The 17345-nt window shown below is 38.5% G+C and overlaps 1 protein-coding gene across 1 annotated transcript in view; it reads right to left on the minus strand.

Moving 5' to 3' along the window:
* Nucleotides 1–5945: 5945 nt before the first annotated feature.
* WDR63 (WD repeat domain 63) overlaps nt 5946–17345 on the minus strand; it is a 120225-nt gene continuing 108825 nt past the window's right edge. Inside the window, exons 21-23 of the mRNA XM_031969398.1 lie at nt 15006–15097; nt 13336–13458; nt 5946–6326 (exon numbers count right to left, since the gene is read on the minus strand). Of these exons, the coding sequence (XP_031825258.1) occupies nt 6174–6326; nt 13336–13458; nt 15006–15097 (368 nt within the window). The 3' untranslated portion in view covers nt 5946–6173. The remainder of the gene's footprint in view (nt 6327–13335; nt 13459–15005; nt 15098–17345) is intronic.

Genomic DNA, 17345 nt, shown 5'->3' on the forward strand with positions numbered 1-17345 from the left:
TGGCTTTTCCTTCCTGAGTCAATGTTAATGGCACTGGGAACAATCTTTGGCTCCTCTAAACTTCTCTTCCTTCTACAATTCACAGTAACTTGTTTAACATAGCCCACCGGCCTTGGAAGAAAATGGAAGGTGGGAAAGCAATTGGAGAGACATTCTTAAAAGTGACAGAGTAGAAGCAAAACTGTTCAGTTCTTGCTCAATTCCAACAAAGATGGAAAAAATGTCACTAGACCTAATAAGAAACAAGAAATCCGAGGAGAGACTAGCGGGTATATTTTACCAACCCATGTTCACACAAAGAGACAGATATCTGAGGGCATGAGGGTGGGGGCTCCCCCAGAAAAGACCAGCCTGGGAACTTAGTTTGTGGAAACCTTCTTACCTATAGATGCAGAGGCAAGCAGTGGCCAAAGTGGATCTCACTGGTCTACTGTCTGTGGACTCCATCATTCATTTTCCTTCTTGGATACTCTGGGAGCCCACTTATAAGATCTAATTTTTAAAGGATTTTGAATGGTGTGGTTTAATGATCCCATTTGCCAGTTTCTTCAATACATAAACATGGGTCTAAGGCAGTTGACTTGAATTTATCAAGGGCAAGTACTCTCTTACTATGTCCCGGCTTATCTTGGATATCAGATCCTTATTAGTCATTTTTGTTCTATTCTTTCTTGTCCAGAAGTCATTCCCTTTTTATAAAAATTAGAAAGCCAAAGAACAAATGGCTTTGTGTTCTTTCCACTATCAGTTACTGTCTTAACCATAAGAGAGCAATAGTCTTTTTTTTTTTTTTTTTTTAAAGGGCCAAGATCTCTTATTGTATCTGGGCCCATCTCCAGTCGTCCTGATCTATATCTTGCCATGGCTCAGATGGCTGTGGAAGAGAAAGTAAGGTTGGTATCCATTATCACATTCGGAGCTTTCCTTATACTCTTCTAGAAACAGACCTTATTTTTGTTTTCCTCTTGTTAACTGCGCTCGCTCTCGCTCTCTCTCTCTCTCTCTCTCTCTCTCTCTCTATTGGTGAATAAATTCCTTGTATAATCCACAATCATTTTTTAGATTAATTTCCTCCATATTTTTTATCTTTTGTTACCTGTCCTTGCTTTCACTCTATTGTGTGTGTAAATTGGTTAATAATTCCTTATATAATCTACATTCATTCTTAGATTCATTTCCTCTTCATCAGAATGATTTCTCTTGAGAGATTCCCATTCCTCAAGTATTGACTTCTTCCTTATGCAATTTTCATTATAGAAACCCATTTATCTTTTTGAATCTATTGAAATTTGTTTTCCTAAAGTCTAGAGGGTTTTTTTTTTAAAAATCAGATTATTCCTGATTTTTCTCTCTATCTCTATCACAAATTCTAAAGTAAAGGGCTGCCAATTCACCTGAGAAATATCTTTCATGTTTATCCTCATAAGTGATTTGTTCATGTTAATGGAATTTAGGTTCAGAATAGTAGTTTCTCAGTTCCTCTTGGTGGTTATCTTTTGAAAACTATTATTATATGTGACTTTATTTTTTTATTTTATTTTTTTAATTTAAAATTACCCTGGCATGGGTTCTGTCAATATATGTGACTTTAAAGCTGTCTCTACTACAGTAGCCTTATGCTTGGTCTCCCTTGGTCTTGGGTCTCTCTTCATATTCCAGCCCATCTTCTTCTACTCAATGGCCAACAAGATTTTCCAAACATTCAAGTCTGACCAGCAAATTCTAGTGTCTCCCTATTACTTCTAAATTCAGATATAAAATCTTGTCCCCTCTTTTCTCCCTTTTCAGTATTTTTCCTCTTCCTTTCGACAGTCCCAACTCAATGATGCTGACCTCCTTGATACTCCACCAAAAGGATATTACATCTCCCAATTCCAGGGTTAGGCTCTGGTTCTCCTCCTTTTCTCCTTCCTGACTTCTCTGGATATCTTCAAAAATCAGCTCCAATGCTGCCTTCTGCAAAAGCTTTTCTAGTCTCCTCCAGCAACTGACTTCCCATTCACACCCTATGAATATAGCTAGTGTGAGTCTGCTGTATATACCTTGTGTGCACATACCTATTTGCAGGTTGTCTTCCCCAATACAACATAAGCTCTTCTGAGAGCAGTTGCTGTGTTTTCCCCCTTCTTTGCATCCTCCTTGTTTAGCCCTCTGTTGACATCTAGTAAGTGCTTATTAGGAGGCAGTTAGATGTCTCAGTGTATAGAGCATGAAGTCAGGAAGAACACTTATTAGCTCTGTGATTTGGGGCAAGACACAGTCTCTGTTTGCCTTAATCCACTGGAGAAGGCAATGGCAAACCACTCCACTATCTTTGCCAGAAAATCCCACGGATAGCATAGTCCACAGGGTCATGGAGAATCAGACATGACTGAACAATAACCAAATGCTTAATGGAAGAGTTTGAAAGCAAGCCAAGAAATGATTGGCTCCTCAGTGGTGGAATGTGAGCACCATCTCAAACATCTGAGGCTAGGGCTTCTATTGCTTGCTTGGATTTTGTCTTCTATTAATTTTTTCCTAATTCTAGCTGCTTTTTGTGGAATCTATAGCACCTTTGGGGCTATAACAAGACTGTTTTTGCCCTTATCCCCGGCTTTTCTGTTTAAAATTCTTTTGATTAGAGTTGCAATATTCTAGAAAAATTTATTTTTACTGGCTTCTTTTTAGGACCATTCCATTCCTAATAAAGAGACTGTTATTTCTTACATTGAAAAACAATTTTATTCTGAAATTTTAAATATTTTTTTTATTTTTCCAAGTACCACAACGATAGTTTTCAACATTTACCTTTGCAAAACCTTGTGTTCCAAATTTTTCTTCTTCCCTTCTCTCTCCCCTTTCCCTTAGACAGCAAGCAATCCAATATAGGTTAAACATGTGCAATTCTTCTAAACATAATTTCCATATTTGTCATGCTGTGTAAGAAAAATCATATCAAAAGGGGAAAAAACGAGAAAGGAAAAAAACAAACAACAATGAAAAAAGGAGAGAATACTATGCTTTGATTCACATTCAGTCCCCCTAGTCCTCTTTCTGGATGCAGATGGCTCTCTCCAGCATAAGTCTATTGGAACTGGCCTGAATCATCTCATTGTTGAAAAGAGCCAAATCCATCACAGCTGATCATCACATAATCTTGTTGCCATGCACAAGGTTCTCTTGATTATACTCATTTTACTTAGCATCAATTCATATAAGTCTCTTCAGACCTTTCTGAAATCATCTTGCTGATATTATGCCATATTATTTTTCTATGAAAAGTGATGGACAAGCTGATTTCTCTTCCTCCTCCTCCTCCTCCCCTTCCTTCCTTATAATAATCCTTATAACAAATGAGCAGAATCAAGCAAGATCTGTTTCCACACATTTGTCTTGTCCAGAAATATGTATCTTGTTCTGTACTTTGAGTCCATCATCCGTCTGTCAGGAAGTGGGTAGCGTGCTTCCTCATCAGTTCTCTGGATTCCTGGATTTTAAATCACAGTTCAGAAATAGAAACACTATTCTCAGACACAGAGTCAGTCTCAACCAGTTCCCTTTCTCTGCCTTTCTCTTCTGAGAGAGAATTTTCTGTCAGGAGTGGTGGAAATTATTGTTCCTTAGAGAAATTTTCAGTTTCTTGTTTATAATTTCATATTTCCTATGAGAAAGAGCAGCATGTACAGGAACAGCAGCAGCAGGCTCCAGGCCTGGGCCCAGTCCTGCACTCTCTGAGACCATCATCCTTGCCCCATTCCCACCCACTGACAGGGAGCAACAGGCTGGCATTTTCTTTTGGCTTAGTTCATTTCCTCCTTATCCCCCAGGAGGAGCAAGGGAATGTTTGGGATCCTCCATCTCTGGCTCTTGTCCAGCAACAACATTCCTTGAAGACTTTGAGCTCTGTTTTTCAGCTACCACTCATATCTATCTCTGAGGCTAGCAAATTTTCCACTGCCTGCTTCTCTACCTTTTCTTGTATTCATTAATCACTGGCCACATGGGAGAAAACTACTTAGAAGCCCCCCATCCTGTTCTCTCATCCCCCTTATTTTCAACCCTACTTCATCCATGTGCCATTGCAACCCTAACCATTCTATGGTGAATGAAATTCCCTTGAGCCTCTTTCCCTCCTGTGCTTTTCTATCTACTTGCTCTCACTGATAATCAGTTGATAAAAAAGGAATTAATTGCCTTACTGGAGGGATGGTCCATTAGAAGTTGGATTTCTGTTGTTATTCAGTCATTTCAGCCACACCTGACTCTTCAGGATCCCATTTGGGGTTTTCTTGGCAAATGAACTGGAAGGTTTTGTTATTTCCTTCTTGAGCTCATTTTATAGATGAGGAAACTGAAGCAAGTGGGATTAAGCGACTTACCCAGGATGCCACAGTAGGTAAACATCTCAGGCTGAATTTGAACTCATGAAGAAATTGGGTAAATTAGATTTTTAAAAAGTGGGAAGGAAAGAGGTCTCTTGGTACTAGACCTAAAACTCTACTATAATACAGTAATCATTAAACTATTATAGTAGTAGTTTTCAAAAAAAAAAAAAAAGTTAGCTAAGTAGTAGAGTGTGTAGAGAGCATTAAGCCTGGAGTCAGGAAGAACTGAGTTCAAATATGATCTCAGATGGTTACTGTGTGATTCTGGGCAAGTTCTTTAACTTCTATTTGCCTCAATTTTCTCAACTGTAAAATGAGGATAATACCTATTTCCCAGGGTTCTCATGAGGATAAAATGGGATATGGTGAAGTTCCTAGCACTTAATATGCACTCTATAATTGTTGGCTATTACTATTACCATTTAAATAGATTAACTGGTAGAATAGATTGAGAATATAACGTGCAAAAGCAAAACAAACAGCATGCTATTTGATAAACCCAAAGACTTCAGTCGATGGGGCAAAGATCCCATTTTTTGACACAAAGTGCTGAGAAAACTGGCATCAGTCTAGGCTACTGTAGGTGAAAACCTCCAACCATTGGCTGAGATAAATTCCAAATGGTTATAAATTTTACCTACCTAGGAAGGGAGATGTCCTCGCGGGTACCATTTGGACCTGCTGCCTCTAAATTCTGCTCCTTAACTTGCCTTATTTAACCTCCCCCCACCCATAGATCCTCGGTTCCTTTCCTCACCTTCTGCTTCCCCATGTGCCCATCCCTCCTCCCTCATTTCTGCTTGGGTATTGGGCCCTATTCTTTAGTTTCTCATCTGCCACTAAGGAGGTGTTAGACCCGTTGTTCTCATAGGACCACATCTGGAGGGAACATCTTTAGGATCAGGTCTGAGACTCTACTTGGTCCCAGATGGTGCATTCAGAACGATGGGTCTAAGTTGCAGAGGGGCCATTTTGGGTTGGATGTCCAGAGAAAAATTTCCTAACAATTAGAACTGTCCCAAAGTAAGAAGCTTTTGGACAGGGGTCCTTCTCTGCAAGTACCCAAGCAAAGGCAAAAATTATTGGTGGGCTAGCCAAGATTCTTGCTGAGTTCCCTTCCAATTCTTAAGATTCTCTGACTTCATGTGTTGTCCAGGATGTCAGACAGCTCTGAATGACCTAAAAGGTGAAATGCAAAGCATTTGTCTGTATTCAAACTATTTAGATCCACTGATATTACTGCTTAACAGGTGGAAAATGATCAGTTCTAGGTCTTATGTCATTTCCTCTTGAGTGCCTCCATCTATTCTATACATAAATCTTCCCAATTATTTCCATGTTCTCTCTCCCATTATAATGTAAGCTCTTTCGTGGCAGGAACTGTGTTTCTGTCCAGCATTTAGGACCATGCTGGTGGGGATCAGCCTCAGCTTTTGTTTCTATGTGGTTATATCTTAGGGGAAGGAGTGATGAATAAGAGCCATCCTTGAGAACAACTGCTAGGTCCCCTCCTCTGCTACTAAAAGAATTGCCCTATGCAAGATCTGCAGGGGGGGCTTAGAATCTCTGCGCCATGAATGAAAGTGAGCCAGTCTTGCTGCTGTTCAAATTAAGAAGCTTTAATGAATGCCAATGAAGTTAATTTATCTACATTTACACATTAATAGCCTTATGTTCATTTTCCCTCCTCATCCTATATAAAGTTTAAATGAGTAACTGCTACAAAAACAAGTCATTACTAAGAAAGGGGTGGGGAAAGACATTTCTGAAGGAGAGAAATCTTCAGAAAAATAGTTCAGGGATTGGTTATTCAAGGAGGTCTCTGAATGTGGATGTCATTTTGTCTGGATCTGAGACCACCCCAAGCTTTCCAAGGATTTCTTTTTCAAGTTCCAAATACTCTTTGTAGGTTAACTTCAGCTCAGCTTCTATTTGTTCCCTCGTCTTCGAAAAAACTTTCTGGGGAAAAGAAAAGAAGAGAAAGTGACGTTAGATGCTTAAAATGAAGGACTGGTATATGAGAAGACTGCTAATGCCGGGAGGAAATGTTTATATCTTTTTTTTTTTTTTTTTTTTTTTTTTTGTATTTAAACCAATCTAGAAGGTTTGATCTGAGAGTTTTGCACATTTATTACCTTTGATAATTTTTTTTCTTTGTAAAAGCTAAAAGAAAATTGTTTTTTTTCCTTTTTTTAGCTTATTTAAAAAATTTTTATTCTTTTTTCCCCCAAAATTTATTTTATTTGAAGAAACTGAATAAGCAAAAAGAAAAACAGGAAAGCAATACAAAACAAAGTGAAACAAAACAAAAGAGAATCACGTGCCCAGCAGAACATCAGGGAGGATTCAAAATATATAACAAATAATACAATTTAAGAAAGTATATATTAGAAGAAATTATCTTTATGAATGTCCATCTTCTCTTTACTTCCTTATAAATCATTCTTTTGTTTTCTGCTGTGCACCTTATTTATTTTATTCTTTCCCCCCTTTTTCATTCCTCACCCCACCCAGGCTTTAGTTAAAAAGGTTATATATAGTTAAGTTATAGTTATAAAAGATAATTAAGAAAGGATACATTTTTATTTACATATGTAGATATATACATACACATACACATCACACAAACGCACATAGATGCACATATCTCCCTTTCATCCCCTCACCACTCCAAAGCAGGTTACAGTTAAGATATATTTTTGTATACATATATAGATATATACATACACACCCTCCCCCCACACACACTTTCCTGTCCCTGCTGCCGCTTTAATTAAATTCTGCTCCTTAACTTGCCTTGTTATTATTTAATCTATCCCCCATCCAGAGATCCTCCTTGGCTTCTTTTCTCACCCTCTGCTTCCCCATGTGCCCATCCTTCCCCCCTCCTCATTTCTTTATAGATTTTGGAGGGTGCTATACCCTTCATTGTATATATACAGTGTTGCCTATTGATCACATTCCCTATGTGAATAGGTTTTCAGAACTATGAGCCCTCCCCCCTCTAATGCCCCTGTGTCTCATTCTTCCTCTATACCTTATTTCTATAACATGATTACTATTTTTATCTTTACTCTACCAGTCTTTCTTTTGAGCTACGCTTTTGTTGATGTGAATCTTAAACATAAAGTAGACATTTCCTATGTAAAAAAAACCAATTATTTTGTCCATGCTGGGTTCCTTAAAATTGCTCTTTGATATTGGTTCTTACATGTTAAATTTTCTGCTAGGTTTGGGTTTCGTTGATAAAAAGTCCTGAAAATCTGCAAGTTCACTGAATGTCCATTTTTCCTCGTTAAAAAATTATAATTTTGCTGGATATATTTTTGGCCACAGGCCTAGTTCTCATGCTTGTCTGTAGATGCGATTCCAAGACCTGTGGTCTTTTATTATAGCTACTAAGTCTTTTTTTTTTTCCATAATTATAACTTTTTATTGACAGAGCCCATGCCTGGGTAATTTTTTTACAACATTATCCCTTGCACTCACTTCTGTTCCAACTTTTCCCCTCCCTCCCTCCACCCCCTCCCCCAGATGGCAAGCAGTCCTGTAATATGGCACAGTATATCCTAGATACAATATATGTAACAGTTCTCTTGTTGTACAGAAAGAGTTGGATTCAGAAGGTAAAAATAACCCTGGAAGAAAAACAAAAATGCCAGTAGTTTATATTCATTTCCCAGTGTTCTTTCTTTGGGTGTAGCTGCTTCTGTCCATCCTTGATCAATTGGAACTGAGTTAGATCTTCTCTTTGTCGAAGAAATCCACTTCCATCAGAATACATCCTCATACAGTATTGTTGTTGACATGTATAATGATCTCCTGGTCCTGCTCATTTCACTTAGCATCAGTTCCTGTAAGTCTCTCCAAGCCTCTCTGTATTCATCCTGCTGGTCATTTCTTACAGAACAATAATATTCCATAACATTCATATACCACAATTTATTCAGCCATTCTCCAATTGATGGGCATCTGTTCGTTTTCCAGCTTCTAGCCACTACAAACAGGGCTGCCACAAACATTTTGGCACGTACTGGTCCCTTTCCCTTCTTTAGTATCTTTTTGGGATATAAGCCCAGTAGTATAGCTGCTAAGTCTTGTACAATTGTAATTGTAGTTCTAGCATATTTGAATTTTTTTTCTTGTTTCTTGCAAAACTGTTTTTGATCTGGAGGTTTCAAAATTTCTCAATAATGTTCCTATGTGTTTTCCACAAAGGATCTCTTTGAGGTGGCGATTGGCGGATTTTTTTTTTTCTATTTTTATCTTCCTCCTCTCCCCCTTCCCCCCCCCCCCCCCCCCCCCCCCCCCCCCCCCCCCCCCCCCCCCTCCCCCCCCCCCCCCCCCCCAGATTCTATCACTCCAGGACAATTTTCTCGGATTATTTCCTGCATTATTGGATCAAGGTTCTCTTTTTGGTTACAACTTTCTGTTAGCCCAATTATTCTTATATTCTCTACTTGATCTGTTATCCAGATCTGTTGTTTTTCTTATGAGATGTTTCACATTCTGTTTTATTTTCTCATTCTTTATAATCTGTTTTGTTATTTCTTGATTTCTCATAGCTTCACTGGCTTTCCCTTATCCAATTCTAATGTTCAAAGCATTATTTTTATCTTTGAAACTGTACTTCCTTTTCTAATTAGTTGACTCTTTTTGATAATCTTGTTTTTCTTGGATGGTTTTAATTTTTTTCTTTAGTTTTTCCTCAATGTCTCTCATTTGATTTTTGAATTCTTTTTTGCATTCTTCTATAAATTTTCTCTGGGCAGGGAACCATTTTCCATTACTCTTTGGGGTATAAGGGTTTGGTTTTTTGTTTGTTTTTTGTTTTTGTTTTTGTTTTGTTTTGTTACTAAAGTGTCCTCCTTTGAAGATGAATCCCTGTCTCCCCTGTTCCCATAATATGTTTCAATGGTGGGGGTTCTTCTTTTCCTGTTCATTTTTTAAAAATAAGAGGCATTTAGTGTAAACACCTTTAATTGTGGGGTGGGGAGATGGTGCCTCAAGCTTCCCTTTAGCGTTCCCCTCTGACCAAGAGCTCCCTGCTCCAGCCAGTGCCCACAGCCAGCAGCATCTGTGCCCCGCTGCTTCTGCACTCACCAGGTGCTGGTTCCTTTCTCGTCCGGGGGTCTCATCTCAGCAGCACAGCTGGGCCCAATGTTCCCACTTAGCTGAGGTTCACTCTATCTTCCTGGACTCAAACCCGGATTCCACAGACAGTCCAGGAGGTGAAAGTCCCTGTGGTTTCTGCTCCATCCACACCTAGCTAGCTTGAGGGTTCCACTTGATGTTTCTGCAGAGCTAGCCCGGAGGTGTTTGCACTTCAGAGAGGTTAATCCTGGCCCAAGGGTCTGTCTTCAGATCTTATTGCTTGTATCCGAGGATCCCTCCTTTGCTCCCAGTGTTCTTGATTTTTCATCAGTCTATGTTCACCCTGAGGTGAAATTTGTTTTATTTGTGGGGGAAATCAGGAGATCTTGAAATTTACCAATTCTCCCCCAAAATTGCTTTTTTCTCACACATGCTCTTTGTCCTTTGTTTTCAGAGAGGATCAATTCATACATTGCAAGCTGGTCTTCTGGAAGTTGGGATAGGTTTTGTTACTGGACACACTTAATCCCTTTCCCTAGGTGCCATAGGGTAGAAAAATAATTGTCACTCATTTTAATTTTTATAAGTAATTAGCTTTTGTGCTCTAGGATAGCACAAATCCAAGTTCCTAATCACTGCTCTTAATTAACTAGAAATTGGATGCAGGGAGAGAGGCAATTTGTTGTACTGAGAAGTATGCAACATCTGGCAATACGAGAGCTGAGTTGGAGGGACGCTTCTGTCTGCGCGATCTTGGGCCATTTCATTTCTTGGCATCTCAGTTTCCTCTTGTGAAAAGAAAAGGTTGGACTAGATCCGGGGTTCTTAACTTAGAGTCTATGAACTCTGAAGCATTTAGATAATTCTATTTTAGTATGAGTTAGTTTCCTTTGTAGTTACTCTGTATTTTGCTGTATGCATTTAGACAAAGGGACCAAAGGTTTTACCAAACAAGGTATAAAACACCTGGATTGGAAGATCCCCTCTCTCTCTCCAGGCTCCTGTCTGCTGAAAAATGCTGAAAGAGAACTCCTTACTTGATGTTTTCCTTCCACATCAGATGTGCTTGACTTGCCCTCTTCACCAAGGGTCTGAGACTTCCTCTTGCCCTGAAGCACAGCTTCTCTCTCCTTGGAGGTTGCAGTGTTTCACAAGGAATATCCCCACTATTCACAAGCATCTCTCATGGTTTTCTTATGCTGAGCTGGGCTGGAAAATTACTCATTGTGACTTTCTTTAGATTTTCCCATCAAGATTTAGTCTAATGTATTTTCTAGGAAGAATTTTATGGAGAGGAATTCAACTGTTGTGTTTCCTCCTCTCTCACCATTTTGGCTTGTTCTCCCCTATAATAAGCTTCTTTCCCTATCTCAGGTGTGTTCTGAAGTCCTAATTACATTTTTTTTCCTCGTTATAATTAAGAATCTAGTACCACAACTTTAATCTTGCAAAGACTTATTAAATGTGTAGTATGTTAAAAAAAAACACTATGTAATTCTTCTCCTTCATCCCCCACTACTTCTCCTTTGCCTAATGATGGAAAATTTGGGGAGCAGGGAGCAAAAACAGTAGTGACAGACCAAATTCAGATTAATATCCAAGTAGGGAAAAACGAATTCAGATTAATATCCATAGTAAGGAAAAAACATTTAGTTTTTTTTAATACTCTGTTAATTAGCTCTTATAATTGTGTGAACTTAGATATCTGCTATAATAACAGTTACCAAAACCAAATCCCATCAGTATATGAGAACATTTTTAAAATTTTTACAAGAATGCTTGAATCACAGGTCTCAAGTAAGATTTCCACAGACTGACATTTGGAGTCACGTTGATTGCATTATTTAAACCAATGATAATATATTGCTCTTCAGAATCAAACTATGAATAGAAAATGAAATAATGAATTTGTCATTTATTCTTCTTGATAATGACTATTTGCTCATTTGGGTTTTTTGGGGGGAGGGGTTGGTCAGAATATGTCTAATTTTATCAATATCTTTTCTGCAAATATTTTGAGGCACTACATTAACCAGTTATTTATTTTTAAGCATAAAGGCTATATAGATTCTTTTGGAAAATAAAACTATTCAGAAATATACGTTAGATATGACAAGAGAACATTGGATATAAAACAGAAAACCCTTCCAAAATGTTCTTTTCTCAATCCCCATTTTTTCCAAATCACCTCTGCATTCATCACTGTTGATCACCTTTTTTTTTTTTTTTTTCTTTTGCATGTTCTCTTCTCACTCAAGTTTTGTGACATTTTACACTCTCTATTCTCCTTGTCTGTCATTTCCTCTCATCTGCTTTGCTGGGTCATTAACCATGCATATTTCACCTCTGACTCCAGGTATCCCCCAAGACTCTATCCTGGACCCTTTTCTCTCTACCTTTTCAAATGATGATCGCATTGAATCCTGTGAATTTAATTATCATCTTCATGCTGACTCCCAGATTTATACAGAAAGTCCCCACAAAGACACTAAGACTTAGGGGGATGTTAGTCTCTCTCAGTCTCTCTCTCTCTCTCTCTCTCTCTCTCTCTCTCTCTCTCTCTCTCTCTCTCTCTCTCTGTCTCTCTCTCTCTCTCTCTCTCTCTCTGTTGATTTTCCGTTTCTTATCCCTAATTGTCTTTTGGATATTTACAACTAGATGCTTTGTAGGCTTACAAACTCAACCTGTTCAAAGCTGAGTTCCCTATCTCTCTGCCTGTGGCACCTCAAGCCACCTTAGTTCTCTGGAGGTAGCACCATCTCCTAAACCACCCAGTTCCAATCTTGACTCTCCCCTCTCTCCCCACCCTCCCGTCCTATCAGTTGGCAGCTGTTCTTCTTACCCATGTTATCTTTTATGGACCTTCCCCTTTCTCTGCTCCCACAACTACCACTCCACATCAGATCCTTACCACCCCTTTCCTGGACTATTTCCTTCTAATAGCTTCTAACTGGTCTCCTCCCCTCCAATCTTGCTCTTTTTCAATGCTCATAGCTACCAAAGTGACAATCTTGAAGCAGAGCTCTTACCAGGGCCCCCATCTCCTGCTCAGGGAGCTCTATTGACTTGCTCTTTTTGCCTATAATTTGCTTATTACAAGCAAAGACTTGGGGATTTTTTCCCCCAAGTGAGAGCTGTCAGGATAGTGATAGCGATACTTTCTTTAAAAAAAGAAGAAGAAGAAGAAGAAGAAGAAGGAGGAGGAGGAGGAGGAGGAGGAGGAGGAGGAGGAGGAGGAAGAGGAAGAGGAAGAGGAAGAGGAAGAGGAGGAAGAAGAAGAAGAAGAAGAAGAAGAAGAAGAATGTCAATGAATCATTAAAAGACACAACAATAAAAATAAAAGCTGAGAAGGAGACGCAGATACTATTGAGCCAACACATTAAGTTGGAGAAATCCTTTTAAAAGCCCCAAACTCTGTGTAATAGAAGGAAAAAAGCAGCTTCAATGCCTCCCTGATACCTTTAAGGTAAAACCCATGTTCCTCTGGGTAACAGCCTGACCATGCTTCGTTACAGATCATTCCTATGCTTTCTAAGATTCCACTACACTGTCCTGCTTACTGGCACTTCAAACATAACCTTCTAAACCTGTAGAGGTGCTTGTCCCATAACAGACAAATAAAATGTCCCTGGCCCTTTAATACACCCCCAAAATATTATCAGCTTTTATTAGAAAATCCTCGATGAAAAATTGGGTGAGATTTTGTAGGGCATCAGACTGGTATCTCTTTTTTCATAAATGACTGACAAAAGATTGAGAAAAATTCTCTTTATCCTGAGGAGAGAGATCTCACCAATACTTGTCTTCATTGATGGAAAGCAGAATGCTAGATATTGGGGGGGGGAGCAGTTTTATTCCCTAAATTTTCACTTACAACTCTCTTTCTCTCCGATTCCAGTTCTAATTCTTCTTTTTCCTTGTCTCGGACTTCTTTGCGTTTTTCTGCATATCTCAGGTGACTGACCTCTCTGTCAAAGTAATTGCTTACAGTGTGTACCTGTTAACAAAACATAATTCTCATGAAATATCAACTATATAATTTATTCATAAAGGGAGGGAATATCCACTGCCCTAGTAGTAATCTGATATCAAGAACATATCTGAAGAAATACTAAATTTCTCTGGAATAAAACTTGAAAATAAAAACCTCCAAGTTTTTGCTGCTTATCAATAATACTGATATGTGATAGTTTTCTCAACTAGTAAAACAGCAAACTTATAGTTAACAGACAAATTGCAGTTATTCACATTAATGAAGAACAGAATCACAAATGATCCAAAATATAAAATAATGTCATTTATATTCATCTATTAAATACTATGTGCAAAGCATAATGTAAGACATTGAGAAAGATACAAAGATAGATACAAAGAAAAAAAGTCTCTATGTTTGACAAATTAATATTAGCCTTGGGCAATGTTCAAAAACATGCATTCAGCATTTATTAAACACCTAATATGTGCAAAGCCCTGGGCTAAGTGTTAAAAGAAACTAATACTTGGAAAAAATATACTGCAGTTCAGACAAGAGGTCTAGTACACGAATGTGAGCCAAATAGAGACAAATCTGATGAGAGGAGATGTTGACATGTGATAAGCTAAGAACGTAGCTCACTTTTGTATTGTAGTGTTAATTCTATTTTGAAAGTAGAAGTTCCATTTAAAATAATGGCACAAATCTCAGCAACATTGCCTTTGATAATTAGAAGTTCTAGAGTGAAGATAGTAATTTCCAGGTCCTTTCTTTGCTTTATTTGTTTGCATAAGCTCTGGATAGGTCACAAGTAACATGTGTGATAGAAACATATTCTTGAATTTGTCAAAAATTGTATATATCTAAATAGCTTACAAGTCCATTCCTCATAGGAGAAATTCCATTTAATAGAAGCTTTTATGTTGAATTGTGCTTAATGTGAATTTGAATAGCACTTCTTTCCCCAAGGGGAAAGTTATATCTGAATCTCTATGAATTCTTGGTGGTTTTCATTTGGTTTAGTCTAGTATGGGCTCACTATACATGCAGTCCACTGAAGAACAGTGATCCTGTACTTAAATGTTAGTTTCATGCATTCTGTTAGTTAATTTCTTTAACAATTCTTCTCAATTCTTAAATTCAACCAATTCTATTCTCTTTTAGTTGGTCTCCCACTCCTACAATTATAGTTTGTTTGGCTTATGAAATATGAACAAACTCCCTGTTTGACTGAATGACTACTTACTGAGTAAATTCTGGTGGGGATTATTTAGGGGAGGAAGGTTGAGCAGACCACTGGCCATGAGACCCCTTTCAAGCATAATATGGCGTGGTAGAGAGAATGATGGGATCAGAGGAATTTGAATCCTGCCTCCCCTCACCTTTCCATAATGTGAAGGGTTTGGACTCGGTGGTCTTGAGAGTCCCCTCTATTTTTTTCACATCTATGATCCTGAGATGCTAACCATTGTTTCTAAACTTAGTAAGTCCACAGCTAAAAGAATCCCCAATAAAAATAAAGCTTCCGAAATATCTGATCACATAAATTCCCAGAGCAAAATATTACCAACCTCATTGGCCGAAGGGTGACTTAATGTCCATGGAATTTCCAATATATGCAGCGTTCCATAATAATCTGCTATGGCTGCAAATTGCTGTTTTGCTGAAAGATTTTTCAAAAGGGGAAAAACTTAGCAAACAAAAAGTAATTTTAGAAGTTAAGCATCCATGTGTTTTTGTTTTGTAGTTTCCTCTGGGACTTGTTGCTTCTACATGTGGTTGCATTGGTCATGGAGCCTCCATTGGGTTTATAGCAGAGACCACATAGACATATGGAAGTCAGTTTTTCCAGTTTGGGGGAACAGAACAAAGATTCTAAAATTTTTGTCAACCATCCTGAGCCTTCCCCCAACCCTGCTTTCCTTGTCTGTGCTTCTCTGTCAGCCTTCCATCCTAACTCAGTGGGTAGATAACAGACCTGTTCAATACAAATGCTAATGATGACATATGGGAAGATTTCAAAGAATACTTCTAGAGGATATTTTAGTTTGTAAGACTCAAAAGAAAATAAGCTTCCCGTGATTGGAGGAATTTCAAAGCAGCAAACAGACCCACTGCTTTCTCTGCCACAGAGTAACAGATTTTTTCCCTGAGATTTTAAAATAAGAACAAAACATCAAATGCTGCTAGAGAATTTTCGTTAAGAAAAAAAGAAAAACTCATCACATTTGTTGTTTTTCCTCTTTCTCCTTTATAGAAAACTTCATTCAAATAAATTGTAGACTCTTGTTTTGAAAAGTCAGGAAAGCAAGGATTTTGGACTAATTAAAAGTAGCAAACAGCTTAACCACATGTATGGTATAAGCTTAGCAATGGCTGATCTGGAAAACATTAGCAAGTTGGGATAATTCAGATAATTTCTACATCTAATCTTTCTGGGAGGGGAGTAGAGGAATGGAATGAAAATGGAGGCCTGTGTGTCTCCAGGACCAAAACAACAGGGCAGACAGGCTAGGAATCAGAAGACGTTGCAGAAATTCAGTCCGCTGCTCCAAAGAAAAGGATAATATTTCTCTTCCAGTTATTATCTTTAGTTTCTGAGAACATTTTTATGTATTATTTTTTTTTCCATCCCCTGGGCAAGTTCTTTTCCTTGTACTTGTACTTGTCCTTTCCATGTTCCAGGTAATATAAATGCGTATTATATTTGTAATATGTAAGGCTGATTGCTGAGAACAGGGCAGTCAGGAAAGTACTGACAGGAAAGTTAGGTGATGTAGTGGAGAGAGAACTGGACCTGAAGTCTTGGAAAACCTGGGTTCAAATCCTGCCACAGACAGTGGGCGAGTTCACTTCACCCTGTTTGCCTCAGTTTCCCCATCTGTAAAATGAGCTGGCAAAGGAAGTTGCAAATCACTCCAGTATTTCTGCTAAGAAAACCCTGAATGACAACACAAAGAGTGCACAACTAAAATATGGTTTTTACAACTGAATAACAACATAAATTGCGGAGAAGGTGTTGAACCACAATGAGAAAGCAAGTTTCCTTACCTGGGAGTTCCTTATAGTAATATAATTACAACTTCAGTTCCTGTTAGTTCAAAAGATGATTGATAATAATAAAAGAAATCTTATAAAGAATGGCCCCCAATCTATTTAATAAAATTGTTTGATATAAGTTCAGAAGATCGTCATAAAAATGATTGATAGGAAAACATGTTCTATAGGGAAGGGAATGCTAGAGAAATGGAAATACTTAGCCTGGAAAAGAGAATCAAGAGGGATCTATGTAAACAGTCACGGTCAGCTGTGATGAACTGGGAAGGAAGAAGTTCTCGTTTATTGTTTGTGGAGATCTCCAAGCATTCTATCATCATTTAAGAGCCTCTTATCGCATTATCTCAGAATCTCAGAACAAATTCAGATCCGGTTTCTCTGCTGCTGCTTCCTTAGGAGAGATCCTACAGAACTAAGATCCGGGAGAAGGAGAGGACGGTATGTAATTCAGGGGCTTATCTAGAGGGAGCACAATCTAGTGGGAAGAGTGCTCATCTTGGAATCCAGAAAATGCAGATTTCAACTCTGCCTCAGACATGAACTAGTTCTGTGAGGCAGAGCAATTAAAGAGCCAGGATTTCCTCATCGGTAAAAAGATCTCTCAGGGCTGTTCTAAGGATTACTAAGCTCTAGAAAGCTCTTTGCAAACCTCAAAGCATTATCTGTACATATATAGGAGGCAGCAGGGTGAGGGATGGACAGAGAGGGCTCTGGGTAGGGAGCAGAAGTGCTTCCTCTGTATCCCAATGCCTTGCCAATGCTCAGCCGAGGTCAGCTCTACAAATCCAGGAAAGCCCTTGTAAATTCAGGCTCTAAACCACTTAATCAATACTGATGTGCCCCAGGAGAGGGGG

Source organism: Sarcophilus harrisii, chromosome 4 (genome assembly GCF_902635505.1).
Source record: "Sarcophilus harrisii chromosome 4, mSarHar1.11, whole genome shotgun sequence".
Lineage (NCBI taxonomy): Eukaryota > Metazoa > Chordata > Mammalia > Dasyuromorphia > Dasyuridae > Sarcophilus > Sarcophilus harrisii.